The 15,647-nt window shown below is 42.2% G+C and overlaps 1 protein-coding gene across 2 annotated transcripts in view; it reads right to left on the bottom strand.

Annotated features, from left to right (window-relative positions):
• UGGT2 (UDP-glucose glycoprotein glucosyltransferase 2) overlaps nucleotides 1–15,647 on the bottom strand; it is a 241,848-nt gene that overhangs the window by 7,981 nt on the left and 218,220 nt on the right. The window contains exons 37-39 of one of the 2 annotated variants that reach the window (XR_016438638.1): nucleotides 15,427–15,543; nucleotides 12,738–12,882; nucleotides 8,010–8,253 (exon numbers count right to left, since the gene is read on the bottom strand). Coding sequence is in view for 1 of the 2 variants with exons in the window: in XM_090023359.1 (XP_089879485.1) it covers nucleotides 8,231–8,253; nucleotides 12,738–12,882; nucleotides 15,427–15,543 (285 nt within the window). In the remaining variant the exon portion in view is untranslated. Of the gene's footprint in view, nucleotides 1–1,876; nucleotides 8,254–12,737; nucleotides 12,883–15,426; nucleotides 15,544–15,647 lie in introns of those variants that run through there. The other variant, XM_090023359.1, reaches the window with a different exon arrangement.

Genomic DNA, 15,647 nt, shown 5'->3' with positions numbered 1-15,647 from the left:
CTGCTTCAGAATATATTACAATTCTAGTGTTTGTTTATTTCACTAAGGACCCTAGACACGCGAGAAGGAATGCTGTTGGTAGGCATGAGCCCTTAACTCCAAGATAATCTTGTAGATATTGATGTAGCTTCTCAAGAGAAGTGGTTTTGTATCTTAAGATGGGACCATCAAGGGGGAACAGATGCCTACTACCAGTTATATGGGATATGGCAGAGGTATAAGGATGAATTTCTGTTGTGCAGACACAGAGAAGCCTTCCATCAGACTAATAAGAAAATACCTACTTCTGAGACCATGACTCTGCTATCTGTGTGTGTTGCTGCTGAATAACTTAAAAGTGATCTTCAACTCTTTGATGAAACATAGATGAAATATTGCATAAATATTATGTGAATGTTAACTACATCTGAAACATGCTTTGAGTGCACGTAAAGCTGACTGATTCTAAAGGTTCCAAACTCTGGGGAATGTACCGTGTGGAAGTTGAGTCTTTGCCACTTTTGATGCAGAAATTAACTTGAGTTCCTATTTATTCCTGTGACCATTAATTCTGAAGAACTGGTTGTGTTCAAAGATGTTGAGCTTATTGAATCTTTGTGCAATTGCGTTATATTGTCTGGTCCCTGCTAAATAAGTTATCATCAGGCATTGGGTTTTCTGTTTCCTGTGGGAAAACAGAGAAAAATGCAGGTTTCTTATTTATGGAGAAACATGGATTTTGCACTTTAGGAAAGAGCTCCCTGCAGGCTGATGGAGTTCCAGCCTGCAAGGGGCTGTGGGGAGTGAGAGGAGGGCAGTTGGGCAGGGGGTGCCATGTACATTCACATGGCTGCCAGGTAGCTGGGAGAGCAGCTTCCTGCAGGTAAGTCTGGCAGTGGGTAGGAAGCAGGGATTGAGGCTCCCATAGGGAGGCAGGGCTGGGGCTGGGGTTGCTGCCCAGCTGGGGTGTGTGGGGCTTGGGGCTGGAATGTGCTGCTGTGTGCACTCCTGGGGGGTGGGTGGCCAGGGGAGACCTGTGCCCCCTAGATCTGTGTGGGGTGGGCCGCCCGCTTGGCTTTGCCTTGCTGCCCTCCCCCTGGGCCTCCACAGCCCAGCATGTGGGACCCGGCGCAGTGGGGCGGGGAAGCTCCTCCTTGCTGCTGCAAGTTCTGTGCTGCCCTAGCAATGCGCCCCCTGCCCACCCCACAGCAGCAAGAGGCACAACTCTGTACCACTGTCCCCACAGCTGTAGTGTGGGCTACCATGACAGCATGGAGCTTGCAGCAGCAAGGAGCTTCCCTGCCTGGCCCTGTTCTGCCTTGCCATGTTGGGTCCCACCTGCTGGGCTCTGGAGGTCCTGGGGGTGGGCAGCATGGCAGGAAGCCTGAGCCTGCAGTAGGCAGCCACACTTGCCCACACACAGATCTGGGGGACATGGGTCTCCCTTCCCCCTTGGGAGTGCATGCAGCAGTGGAGAGCAGCACCCCCCACCACCTGAGCAGGAAGCCTGCACCTGTCCCCTGCCATGGGCTCTGATCTGTCATGATGGGGTGGGGCAGGGAGCCAGAGCCCACACTTGGCTATGCTGCAGCAGCCAGGATTCAGGTGCTGCTGCAGGGGGCTGTGGGCCTAGGTCCTTGGCCCCATAGCCCTGGCAACTGGGGGGGCCCTCTCTGGCAGGGCTGGGGGGGTGGGCAGGGAGCTATAGGTGAGGGGCAAGGGGCACCAGGAGGGCCAGGGGGCTGTTGGGGGAAGGGAGGGAGTGAGGGGCACCAGCACTGGGCAGCTGTGGCTTGGGAGTGAGAGGCCTGAGCCTTGTTCTACGAGCTAAGGGGGCAGAGGGAGCTCTGATTTTTCCATGAGTAAAAATCCAAAATCAAATAACAAAATGTATAGGTATTTAGAATTTTATTTTATTACAGCAATTGAGGCACTGGCAGGCTTCCAAATTACTTTATAATTGTAAATATTTCAATAAAGCATTGTGTTCAGTTGATATAACTGATGTGTGTAGTGTTTCATTTTAATTGTGGATTTTGGGGTTATCAGAGAATTCGCAGGTTTTTATCAGAGAAAACCAGGATCCCTAGTTATCATGAACAGCTACAGTCACCAGGGATCCAGATGTGGGGTAGAAATATTCTCATCCTGTAGAATGGAGGTGGCAGTGCTGCCACCTTCAAGGTGGGTACAACAAATGTTGAGTTTTACCAAGGCTAAGCATAAGTCCCAAGCTGGTTTCAACAATTCTTCACTGGGCACTGCTATTCTCCTGGGACTTGGGTCTGTAAATCTGTGATTTCTATGCAAACTTAATTTAAAAATCTAGTAATTAACCAGTTTGCTTGAGAAACTCCTGCTAGATCAGGGAATCATCAATCTCACTGGATGATTACCTCTGCAGTCATCATAATTCATCTCACTGAATTATGACTGCAGAGGTAATAGCTCCATCAGGTGAAGATGACAAAAATAATCATAGGAATAGGCAGGATCTCTGTCTACTTGAAGATCACTTCCTTAGTGTAACGTGCTTGACCAATGGATCTTTCCAAGATTTATGATTTGGGTTTAAAAGCTGGAGGAAGGAGTATGACTTAAGGAAATGGGTGTTGTTTTGCAGATCCTAGTGAATATTATAAGATGGCTTCCAAGATTCCTGAAACTCCTGTAGGAGTGTCCTCTGAATAGTATCAGATTTCAGTGAACCAAGGTAGAATTTTACCACAGTGAGAAAACTAAAAGCAGTCACAATGTTAAAGTGATACCTGGTTCATCCATTTTTATTAATCCATTTCTCCTTAGTGTTGGATTTCACCTATGGGCCATCCATAGTTGGGGATAAACTTAAATAGTCAAGGTTAGCTGTACTTTATTGTGTGAAAAAAAGAAAGCAAATGCCCATCTGAATTGCATTTAAGATTTAAAGATCAATCAAGTCAATTAGCAGAAGCAGAAGAAATTGCTAAGCCTGAAACTGTGACCCACATGGTTTAAAAGACAAGGTTTGTTGCTTCCTTATAGCAGAAATGCACAGTAATAAAAAGTTCCTGACCTGTAATAAAACAAACACGTTGCATGTGCCTTATCTATCAAAACTACCTGAAAAAATATCTGCAGTAGTATTTCATGATCCATTTTGTCTCAGATAGGCAAGTAATTAAGAGAAGGGTAAACAGGCCAAGAGAATTCTAAATTCATCGGGCCAAAGAGACAGCTGAGCTTTGTAGTCTAGTTGTTAAGGCACTCATCTGGATATTGGAAGTTGTGGGTTCCAGTCCTCGCTCTGTTTTTGTGTCTTACCCAATGATTACTGCATGTACATTTTTGGATACAAAATATGCTGCATACCTATATTTGGAATCATCATGGACCAGTGCTTTATATTTTTCAAAGTAAACAATGTATTTGGAAGAAATGACTTATGCATTTTGATCCTTCAGAATTACTCAGCTATGGTGTCAGGACTCTTTCTTCAAAGAGTTGGGATTCATCTCTGTAATAACTTAGCATATTCAAAGTACCTTACATCTATTATCATATAGATCTAAGGGTAAAACTGGCAATCCACCTCATGCTTGCTGGGTATTAAAAAAAAGGATAAGAGAAGGTAAGGCTTATGTGTTGTAAAACAAGAACAAGGGGATAATAGCTAATAAAACTTGAGTTGTCAAATTAAAAACTTATAAAGAAAAACGCTTTTACACAATAGGTAGACTGCCATAGAAAGTGACCTGAGGCCAAGAACATAGTAAGATTCAAAGCAGGACTGAACATTGATATCAGCACTTTACAACTTGTGGCCTGCAGGCCAGATGCAGCTCACAAGGGGTTAACAAGTAGCCCCTGGGCTCCCACCTGACTGTCACTGCCCTTTATTTCTCCAGCTGTAGTAGCAGCCAGGGGCTCACCCTGGTTTCTTCTGCATGTCTCTCATCCTAGGGACACCCCTGATTTTTATGAACAACAAGAAAAACCAAAATTATAAGTTAATATTAAAATAAAAGTTTGAGAACTCATGCCTTTCTCTAACCTTTAGGGATCAGTATAAACTTTTCATATTATCCCAGACCTTCTTGTTTTGGGATTTGGGTATATGATGTTGTAGACTCCAGATTTATGTAGATACTGGACTGAATGAAGTAAGGGTCTCGTCCAATTTGACAGTTCCCTTATGTGGTGGATACTGCTTGTTAACCCTTCATTACTAGATGGTTCGGTGCCTCAACTCTAACTGCTTGTGTGTTCTGAAATCCAGACCCTAAATCCAAGGAGGAAAATACAACCATGAAAGACAGAAACTTTTCTTACTAGCAACTAGGTTCTTCAAAGTCTGTTCTCTATGCAGACTTAGATGTCCGTGCACTACAAGCACTTAAGTTTACAGGCACTTTGCTTTAGTGGTATCTGTATGGTGGAACACAGCCCCACCTTTCCTTGTGCTGTTTTGCAGTGATAAAGGGAGATGCATGCTTCTTTTTCCTCAGTTTCTTCTTCACTATTTAATCTGAAGGAGGCCAGGATACAACGGGGGATTTGGACAGTGCATCACAAGGAATTTGTTACTGCTAACTTGTGTTTTCCCTTCAAATGGTTGCCCATGTGCACAATCCTCACTCTGGGTGACTCCAAAGCAGTGCTCACATACCTGAAGGTGGGTCCTGGAGTCCCAGGCAAACAGGAACTAAAGGACAGCTTTATCAAACAGTGTCTGCATGGGAGACTGACATAATTTCCTAGCTGTATAGAGCACCAAGTGCCTCCCTTACAGATTCTTCTTTTGGAGACATGCAGTTGGTCTATAGATGTTACCTGGGCTGGCTCTAGCATATTGAGTTCTGACTACAGCTAATCAATCGTTCCACCTAGTGGTCTGGTATGCAACTCACCAGCCTTCGTGCTGATATAACAGTTCTCATGGATTGCTTGGCTATGGAAGCAAATATGGGGGCTAAATGATTAGTCAGGAGTCTCTCCACAATGAGCTAGAAAAACAAGGCTTTGAAGGTCAGCAGCCAGGTGCTGGCTTTGCTGACTCAGATAAAACTCAATTACTACCTTCAGTAGAAGTCTGGAGTATGTTATCAAGATGGTGTCCTTGACGAGACAGTATAGCAAGGATCCACCATGACTACTTGGATTTTACTTAATTTTCTTGCTGAAGTAATTTCCACCAAGAAAATTGTTTTCATGGAGAAGTGGAACTTCACTGGTATTCTTGTATAAAGTCTCTACTTGTAGGGGAAAAATGCAACGGCAACCCTGAGATGGGGACCTTCTTGAGAAGCCTGTCTTGGGGTTACTCCAGAACCAAGAAGAGAGATTATTTCATCGATGAATCTCTACTAGAGGATACATGATGCACAGCTACAGTGAGATGAACCAAGAGCTAGGAGCCTTAATACCTAATTTATCAAATGATGGAGAAGGAAAGAAAGAGAACTAGCAAAAAGAAAAAGGTGAGCAAAAAAGCAGCATTATATGATATAAATAAAACCAGGTGGGGAGTGGAAGGGGGAGAAGGCACAAGGCTGAACTAGTACTACAGGAGTAAGAAAGAAAATAAAACAAACTTTTTTTTGTAAAAGGAAAAAGATAAACATAAATAGAAAGACAGAAGGGCCATGAAGCAATGTCTTCAAAAGGGTTAGTAGGCCAGAAAGAGCTGCAGTAGTCGAGACCTGGGGAGCAAGAGCCATATACCACTCTTAAATCTTCTGATGTGAAGCACAAGCAGGGAAAGGGCTATGGTGTACCCTCCAGATGTGGCTAAGGCAAAGGTCTCTGAGCTTTAGTACTTGGCACTCACAGTGAGGGTGGGCATATAAAGTCATTCAAAGGAGAACTAAATGTTAGTATTTATAAGGGTCTAGCATAGTGATCACCAACCCATTGGTCCTGATCAGGTTGATGCCAGAACCTCTTTCGGTCAATCCTGGGCTGGGGGAGAGCTGGGTGCATGCAGCAGCAGCAGCTGCCTCATCCTGAGCATGTGGGGGGGGAATGGGGCCTGGGCCTGATACCCTCTCTGCTGGGCTGTACCCAGTGGCAGAAGCCTCCCCTCCCTCTCCAATGCACCCCTGGATGACCAGATATTCCTGGATACAGCTGGGCCAGGGCCCAATCCAACTTCTGTGCTGCCACTGCACTGAGCCGTGCCCACCCAGCAGACAGATGCATGTGGCAGTCCAAGGGTGCATGGGGGGAGTTCCTGCTGCTGGGCGCAGCCAGGCAGAGGCCTCAGGGCCCTGTGCTCCCTCCACTTGTGCTCAGGATGAGGCAGCTGCTGCTGCTGTTGCAGGCTGCCCACTGCGCCAGGAGCACAAGTGAGAGAGGAGAATGGACCACCACGGGCCCCTGCCAGGCTGTGTCCAGCAGCAGGAGACCCCACCCTATGCGCCCCTGGACTGCAGAGAGTCCCAGACATGGCTGGGCCAGTGCCCAATCTCACTTTTGTCCTGCGGCTGCAATGAGCTGTGCCTGCCTGATGACCAGGCAAACGTGGGCCCCCAGGCCAGGCATCGGGTCCTGTCCCAGCCAGGCCTGAAAGTCTCCCTGGTCCAGGGGCATGCTGGGGGAAGCCCAGTAGAGGCCTCAGGAGCCCATGCCCCCCACCTGTGCTCCAGGCATAATGGGCAGCCTGCAGCAGCAGCAGCCTCCTCTCAGAGCATGGGGAGGGGGCAAGGGCCTCCAGGGCCTCTGCCATGCTGCACTCAGCAGTGGGAACCCCTCCCCTGCCTCCCCCCCCCCCCAGCACCATGGAGACTTCCAGACCTGGCCAGGCCAGGGCCCAATCCCATGTTTGTCTGGCCACTGGGTGGGTGTGGCAGCTGCAGCACAGAAGTGGGATCAAGCCCTGGCCCAGCTGGGTCTAGGATGCTCCGTGGTCTGGGGCGGGGGGTGGGGAGGACAGATCTTGGGGTGCCTTTTACTTCCAAAAAGTGATGTTCACCATAAAAAAGGTTGGACACCACTGGTCTAGTGGAAGAGAATTTCTTGCTTTAAGTTGAGCAACTTCCTTGGTGTTAAGTCATAATTGTTGTAAATGAGAAACAGCTTTCAGTTTTAACCACACATTTCCACAATAATATTCTGAGCTACTCAGTGTTTGTTCTTTTCTTTGCTTTAAAATTACACTTTTTAAATCTAAAATGAGAGACCCAGAGAAAATCCTGAAACGATATGCAGATAAACTTGAGCCCTTCAATAGCAACACTACTTTCTAGAATTAGTCTTTTATAGTACCTGTGTCACATTGATTTTTCTCTCCAATGATACAGAATGTGCACATATTTTAAAACTTGGCAAGTGTCCATAATTCTATGTATGCTGTTGTCCTTCACAGAAAAAATATGGTTTCTAGACTAAAGGAAACTGAAATATCTATGCTGTTGTTCCCTTTTAAGTGTAGTAGTATATAATATTTAATATAACACTAAATAGAGGAAAGGAAAATGCTGGCAGATTAAAATGACTGTACAGTCAGATTGTTTTATTACGACTCATTCAGTGGCATATGTCCTTTCATATTTTGTGTACCACATACAGCCCATTTTCTTGTTTAAAAAAATTAAATGCTGTTCTGTGACTATTCAAGCACTTCTTTACAGGGGACTTTGAAAACTAGTTAATGTATTCTCTGCATGCCATTATTTTACAAAACCCTACTCACTAAATATTTTGAAATATTTTTTGGTTGGTTATAAATTCTATTTTCCAGTTACAAGCTATTTTTTACAATGATACTTATTTTGCTGTGATTTTTTTTCTTGTAAACACGCGTCTAGTGCATGAACAAATTTATGTACACATAAGATTCTAGGGAATTTGAGCTGGCAAAACTTTGCCTACATGCAGATACACAGGGCAGTCCCTTTAAATATCTGATTGTCTAATGTTTACCAACTATAGTCAAGCTATCCTAGAAAAATGCCATACAACATAAATTCAAATGGTCCAATCCAGTATTATTTATAAACTACAAGTTATCTGTCTTTGAAAAGGGCAACAAAATATGAAAGCACACTCACCTTGCTCAGAACAAAAAGAAAACTGAAACATTTCCCATGTACTGATTTTACAGTATATTTCATTCCATTTAAATGGTTTAAGCAAAGTCCATATAAATTAAAAAATATGAGTTCACATTGATGAGATGTTGAAAATAGTGCCACAGCAGTAGTCACATCCTCCATTCCATCTTGTGTAAGAGATTGCTTTGTGTCACCACAACTATTATTTGTGAATCACGCTAGAGCTCATCACGCTTGAAAACTGTTGCAACAAAACAAACACATTTATTTACACTTAATCCATAAGTGCTAAACATGCTGTAAAAAAAGTGACAAGGCCCCAAGATCCCCCCCAAAAGGTAGGTAAAAAAAGTTTTTATTTACTGTCAAAAGATTCAGTTATGTTTTAAATTCACTATTTGTAAGGCCAAGCTAATAGATGACTAAAAGCATTTACAAACGATACAGAGTGTAATGGATTTCCCCAAAACCTCATTTTGTTTACCATTTAAGATATTTGAACCCCTTCCTTGTTTTCTTCTATGACTATGAAAGCTAGATTTTTCTTTTTTTTAAAAAGCTGATATTCTTACAAAACTGCACAACTCCAGAATCTGCAGTTTTTACCCCAGGCTTTTAGAAAAGGCACCAAATGTTTCAGTATTATTGGAAGTCTTAATATGTCAACAATGAGATTCTGCCAATTTAAAGTTACAAAGTTATCTATTAGTAATCTAAAATCCTATTTATTTTATTTCATTGTTACTATAGGCAGGTGAGCAGCATCTCCTATTAAAAAGGTTGCCTGATACTTTTCTTTGTAAGGATGGAATGGGTTGAATCTGGAATGTACTTAAAAAAAAAAAATCAAGTGACATTTTTTTTGTGAACAAAAATCACTCTATTTTTTTGGATACATTAACTTCTACATAAATTTAAGAATTGAGCTTGCCCAGGCTCAGGTAGAGAGAAGCTATGAAACAGGAGTATGAGACCACCATGGTGGGCCCACCAGATGACCCTGATGAGATATATCAGGGATGGCCAACCTGTGGCACAAGTACTACAAGTGTCAGTCTCTGTCTGAGGCATGCGGCAGATCAGGAAGGGGACAGGCAGTAAAGCAGCAGAAAGGCAAGAAGCAGAAAGCACAGCAGGAGATGAGGCAGGGGATCACAGAGGACGTGCCTTTTGCTATCCTTGTGAAAATCTGCCCAAAGGTTGACCACATTATAACTCTTTAAAATCAGAATTCAAACATGAATGCTTGGCTAATGCACTCTGGATTCTCAGAGCTCCTCCCTGGCGGCAGCAGGCCACATAGGGGAGAAGACTGCCCAGTCAGAATGCACAATAGATGAGAACTGGACTTGGGAGGGTACACAGGAAACATACTGGGGCACAGATCCTTGGAGAACTAGCTAATGTGGGGAAGAAGGAAAATAAGAACATATGAAGTGCTGTACTGTCAGACCCGTGGTCCATCTAACTTACCACTACATCTTCAACATGGGCAAGAGTAGAAGCTTTAAGAGGGAAAGCTGTGGGTATCTTTAAAGCAGTGGCACTCAACCTTCAGGCCTTGTGGGCCAGATGAGTGGCATGAGGCTGGTCCATGGGCTGGATCCAGCATGGGGTTGGCACGCTGGGTCAGTCTGTGAGTGTGATCTGGCATGCTAGCCTGACCCTGTGTACTGGATCTGGCTGTGGATCAAGACTGCATTAGTGCAATCCAGTGTACAGAATTGTGACATCCAGTTCATGGGGGCTTCCCATAGGTCTGGGAATTTGGTGGCAGGGAAGTGGTGGCAACGTAAATTGCCACAGCTCTGGAAGTCACAGAAGTTAATGCTGCCACCATTTCCCTGCCATCAAGTTTTTGGACTGTTGAATCCTACAGGCCAAATAACAGCCCCTGCAGGCTAGATTCAGCCCCTAAACTGGAGACTGACCACTCCTGATCCAGAGTGATCTGTCTCTCATTTGTTACCCTCCTTGGCATTTACCATCATTGGTTTAGAAAAGTCGGAGGAAATGGAGACTGGGTTGAAGGGTAAGGATACTGGAACTATTTGGGTAAGGAGAAAGTAATTCAAAGTCAGGAACACCATATAGCCTGTGACATGCTCAGCAAAGACAGCAGGAAAGGCAGCTGGGACAAGGAGGTAGTAAATAAACAGGGGTATTGAAACCAGATGAAGAAGTGAAGCTGATCAGGCAAGAAACTGGGACTGAGAGCCAGTGGTGCAAGGATAAAGTGAGGGAGATGGATCTGATAAGCAGGGATGCTGGTTTTCTCCAATTTTAAAAAATCCCCAATTTTTGGATATAAAAAACCCCTTAAAATCCACATTTTTCCACGATTAAAATGAAACATCACTAATATATAGGTATAAATATAGTGGTGTTTCATTTTAATCATGGAAAAATGTGGATTTTGGGTTCTATTTTTTAATCCAAAAATTGGGGTTTTTGTTTTTAAATCAAAGAAAACTAGGATCCCTGCTAATAAGGAGTCAGGGTGTGGCACAGGGGGCATGTCTATACATTCATCAATGAACTTTTGCTAATGTATGTTAAATTTAGTACTTCCACTGTGAGGGCATGTATACACGTATCTTTCTGTCCAGCAATGCACCAAAATCGGTTGGGTCAGAGCACATTCAGTTAATCAAGTCTGCTCTGCATGTGAGCTGATACACAACTGCACACAACGCAGCACAGTGCACAAGTGGCTAAATGCACGCAGAGTGCAGAAAATGGCATCAAAGGACTTGTGAACTAAAACACCTCTGTATTTTAGTTCAAAAGCATACCGCTGCCATTTTCTCAGCGCTGACACCCATTTTGCCACTTATACAACGCAACGCAAGCATGTGTACAAATGCCCTGAGGTACTAGAAAACGGCGAATTAGCCTATTTTAATGTGCATAACAAGAGTGAATGTTTTTTTTGTGATTTTTTAATGTGCATTAAAATAGGCTAAAGTGCATTAAAGCGCATGTGTAGACATGCACTGGTTGGAAAAAAAGAGACAAGGGATGAGGGACAGCTGGACAAGGGTCCAGGAATACAGGACTGGATTAGCAGCCTGGGGAAGAATAGTAGGATTGATAAACAGTGGTAACAGGGAATGTGGGTATGGCTGAATAACTGAAAGAAAAATGGGTGAAAGTTTGAGGGGGATGAGTAGAACAATCTGAATACAATACAGTATGTTTCCTCCAGAGCCTGGAAAAGAACCTACCATTTATGGGTCTTTCCACTCTTTTTTTTTTTTTCAACAAAAGAACTCTGAAACTGACTGAAAGTACATTTCTCTTCATCTGCTCATGTTAGTCTATGTAGAAGATGGCAACCTGCCAGCGCTATCAGTTACTTTATTAGTGCACAAGACAGAGGTCTGAGCAGGTGAATCTAGAGGTTTCATAGCTAAAGATGAACCATATGGTTTTCAAGGGGATGCCACACCAGGACATTTGTTTGGTTTTTTTCCAATCTTTTTTTTAAAAACCTACAAAATTATGCATCCAAACTACAGTACAAGAATATTACTAACTGCAGAGGCAAGCACTCGAAAGTTAGGAACTGTCTGTGCAATTTTAATTCTTTACCCCTTGTGCGTATGCATTATGATACAGTTTTTAAATGGATAACCATAAACTTTTTATTCCACAGGACTTCTCATTCATTAAATAGAATGCATGGTGCTCGCTGAACAAACAGCTATTCAATATTTTATCTTCATTGTTCAAAATGCAGCTTCATGCCTTATTTATTTAAATCCTGCTCTGAAGAGAAATTATTATTTTCTCTTGGGCTTTTCTATGGTGCTCATCACCACAGTGCCTAAGAGCTTCACAACTAATTATGAATACATTTCCCCATGAGACTCTTCTTCCTTTTTCTGCAATTCCCTGCCTCATTTAGCATACACCTTTCTACTTCTGCAGTAAATGAAGCAGAGTTCTACAGACAATAGCTTTCTTCCTAGGCAACCCTCATTCAGTACCAAAGAAGGTCAATACCATGCCCTGAATGAGGCAGGGATCTGACTGTATCACAGTAATATGAACATGCACAGGGAATGAATTAAGTTGGCAGAGACGACCTTAAATTTGGCATTTCCTAACTTCTAAATGCTTAACTCAAGAAGAACTTTAAAGATGTTCTTTTGTCACAGATCTAAAATAATGCACAAAAAACTCACACTTTGTTTACATGATTGACTTGGTTTATATTCTTTTATTTGTATTATGAGACGATAAAAAAAAATCATTCCAAAGATATTATCAATATTTTTTTTTCTAGAGATTTAAGCAGGATGTTTCAGAGTACTGAAAACAAATTTCATCTGAGGGGGAATCTGTGTTGGACTAACCTTACTGAACAACACATTGTTTCCATTTTCCATGTAATAGCAAAACTGAATAAGTTTTAATTTTGAAGATCACGATGAAAACACCACATAGTTAATTATTTGGCTGAAATTTTACCTCCTCCTATTGAAAGGAATTTTGCTATTGGCTTCCATACTGTCAATATTTTATTCTTTAAATATAGCTTAAATTCAGAATGGCATTAAATACTATTACAAAATATTACGAACATAAATATCCCCACAGCTTCCCCAAACCCTGGGGTCAGTTACACACACTGATTCTAATCTTCATTGACATAACTAATAAGAAGTCAAAGAAATAGTCACGTTAAATGAATATGCATGCAAAAGTTTATTCTCTTACTTTTTTGAGAGGGTTGAGTTAGGTCTTTCTTTTCTCTTTCAATTTGCTTTATAAGCTTTTGTATTTCAGAGTCATACTCAACCCATTCAGGAATTATCCTGACAGCAGCCTTCAGTTTAGGTTCTTTGGTTTGGGGGTTATTGCACTGAAAGTTTAAAACATTTTACTTGTTTAAAAAAAAAAAAAAGCAATATATGAACAATAACTATAACCAGTGTTCTGAACATCAGTTATGGAAACAACTACATCACTGAAAAAGAAACACTACTAAAAACTAGCAACAAATTCAAACACTGTAAAATACTCAGATTGTAGCCAAGTGATTCACAACCTGGGATGCCATGAGATTCTTTTAAGGGTGCCATGGAATATTAGTACTACTGAGTGTGCAACTATCTACACATGATTCACAAGATAAACCCAGCACATTTCACAAGATAAACCCACAAAATTTCAAACAGCAATCCATAGTTTTGAAAACATTCTGACACGTTGTGGTCTTTCTGAATTCTTTGCAACAGAAGGATTGCTCTATTAGTGTAAAAGCTAAGAACTGGAATTTTCTGAGGAGTACCTTGCATCTAACAATGGGTATCTTGTGTCTGGAAAGGTTGCAAACCCCTGTTCTAGCCAATACACTCATTTTGAAATCATTGTGGGTCATTAATTCTCTGGAAGACTAAAAATGTACTGAAATTCTATAGGTTCAGAAAAAAATTCTGAAATTATATGAATTATTTTGGCAAATGCAGTTAATATTTAGCCTCGTACTAGGACACAAAAGTACTATAATTTACCGTACTTTGCAGTCACTACTCTTTTAGTCAGGCTAAACATCTGGCTAACATTTGTTATATTTTACTAACAGGACCATCTGTCACCAGTCCCTAGGAATGTCTTCAGCTTCCTACATAATCATTCATCTCTCCCAATTGCCTCATGCCTAATTAGCTATTTTGTTAGCATTACAAGCCAGCTAAAGGGCAATAGGCATCTGGTTAACTACCTTGAGATCTTCAACAAAACAGTACAAAGTGGTCTATAAACCAAAATCTGCTAAAGTTATTTAACCATTTCTAAAATGTCTATGATAACCTGTTGTAACTGAAATATTTTCACTTCTACATGGGTTTTCTGTGGAAAAAAAAAATCTTCAAACTTTTTGCCAACAAGCCAGAGGCAGTGTAAGCTTGGTATCCTGTTTTCAACTATTAGAAGTACATTGGTATGCTTGTTATGTTTTAGAAGTTTGTCTCTACCCAGCTTTATGAAGCTCTGTAAGTGGTATGAGTGACTGGTGCCCCCTGAATCCGGGGGGAGGGGGTACCTGCAGAAGCTGCCAACAGTGGTGGCCCTGTCGGGAGGTACCAGCCCAGCTGACAGCATCAGTGTTGGCTGTCAGGGGGGGCCATGTGCACCCCCTACCAGTTGCCTATGTTAAGTGGATTCTGGAAATGCATACTTTGAGTAAATGATTTAGGAGGTAAAGGGAAATGGATGTCACAATGGGTGCTTCTACACATGCAATTAATGCAAAACAATAAACTCTGGAGCATTTTGAGCTGCAGTAAGTTACTCTTGGGAGCAGCATCAAAACGTGCATTCGAGACGAGCAATTTTAGGCGGGCAGAGCAGACCCAGGCTGGCAGGGGGCACAAGGGATCAACCCTGAGGTCTGGGTGGCAATGTTGGGCAGCAGAACAGCTGGTTGGGGCATGAGGGTGCTGAAAGTGCAGGGCTATGGAGCAGGCAGGAGTCTGGCCCCCAGCTGGCTAGGCTGACTGGGTGCAATTTACGCCCATGGTCAGCATATACATGTGCATTTAAAAGCAGCAAATTACCCCAGCATAAGATAATACTATCGGGGGCAACAGTAATTAATTTACTGCAGCCTAATACCATTGCACGTGTAGACAGCGATGCTTTACTTAATGGCAGAGTATACCTGGTGTCTCAGCAGGAGTGCAGCAATAAAAAAAATCTGTCTTGCATTGGCAACCCTCCCCTGTGTGCTGGATCTGGTTGGAGCGTGACCTTGATCATAGGTCCATCCCATGTGTGCAAGATCCAGCCCAACCCCATAAGCCAGCACAATGACACAGCTCCTTGGGCTGGATAAAAAGAAATTTCCTGATGAGTGTGTAGTCTTTTAATTGGGGAAAAACAAACTCATATGCAGAATTGATTCTCACATGATGGCAAAATAAACCTGGAGCTTAAGATAGATTAAGTAAATTTGAGTAAAGATAAAACCCAACCAGGTCCTGCTTAAACCCTAATTCACGCATGTCTAGGAAAGTCTGAACTGAATAGTGAACACTGTAGCACCTTATTTTTTTCAGTGTGAAAATAAACATTTGCTCCTTTTCTTCACATTCCTGTTCTCTGAAATGATATGTCTGACAGTATAAGGTGGCTAATAGAAACTACTTTCACAGTGTCCCTTCCATCCCTGATATTTTTGTCAAAATTAGTTTTGAGCAAAACTTCCCAACCAGCTCTATAAGCAAGTCTGAGGCTGTCTTCCAAGAGAAGGTAGTAGGGCCAACATAGCAATGACTCCTTAGAAGGCTTGTAAAATAATAGCAAAAGCATTATGAAAGCTATATCATAAACTGCAAATTAAACCTTTAGCAAGAATAGCTAAATAATTATTCTTGTAACTAAAATATTATTTTCATTAACTCACCAAGTCAATTGTTTTAGCCTTTTTCTTGGATTCATCATCACACCAGGTTTCACACCAGAGCCATTCTTGAGGAAGAGACTTAATGGCCACTTGATGAATCATGTTATTGGGAAGATCCTGTGTGAATCAAGTAACAAATCTTAAATTTGGTTTGGCATGCTTACCAAACTGATTACCAAAAGGTAATTTTATAATACCACTACTTGAAGAAAAGTGCACAG

This window comes from Crocodylus siamensis, chromosome 1, assembly GCF_052110815.1.
Source record: "Crocodylus siamensis isolate JL-2025a chromosome 1, ASM5211081v1, whole genome shotgun sequence".
Classification (NCBI taxonomy): domain Eukaryota; kingdom Metazoa; phylum Chordata; order Crocodylia; family Crocodylidae; genus Crocodylus; species Crocodylus siamensis.
Note: the sequence above shows the minus strand (reverse complement) of the source record. Positions and strands in the feature narration are given on the sequence as shown.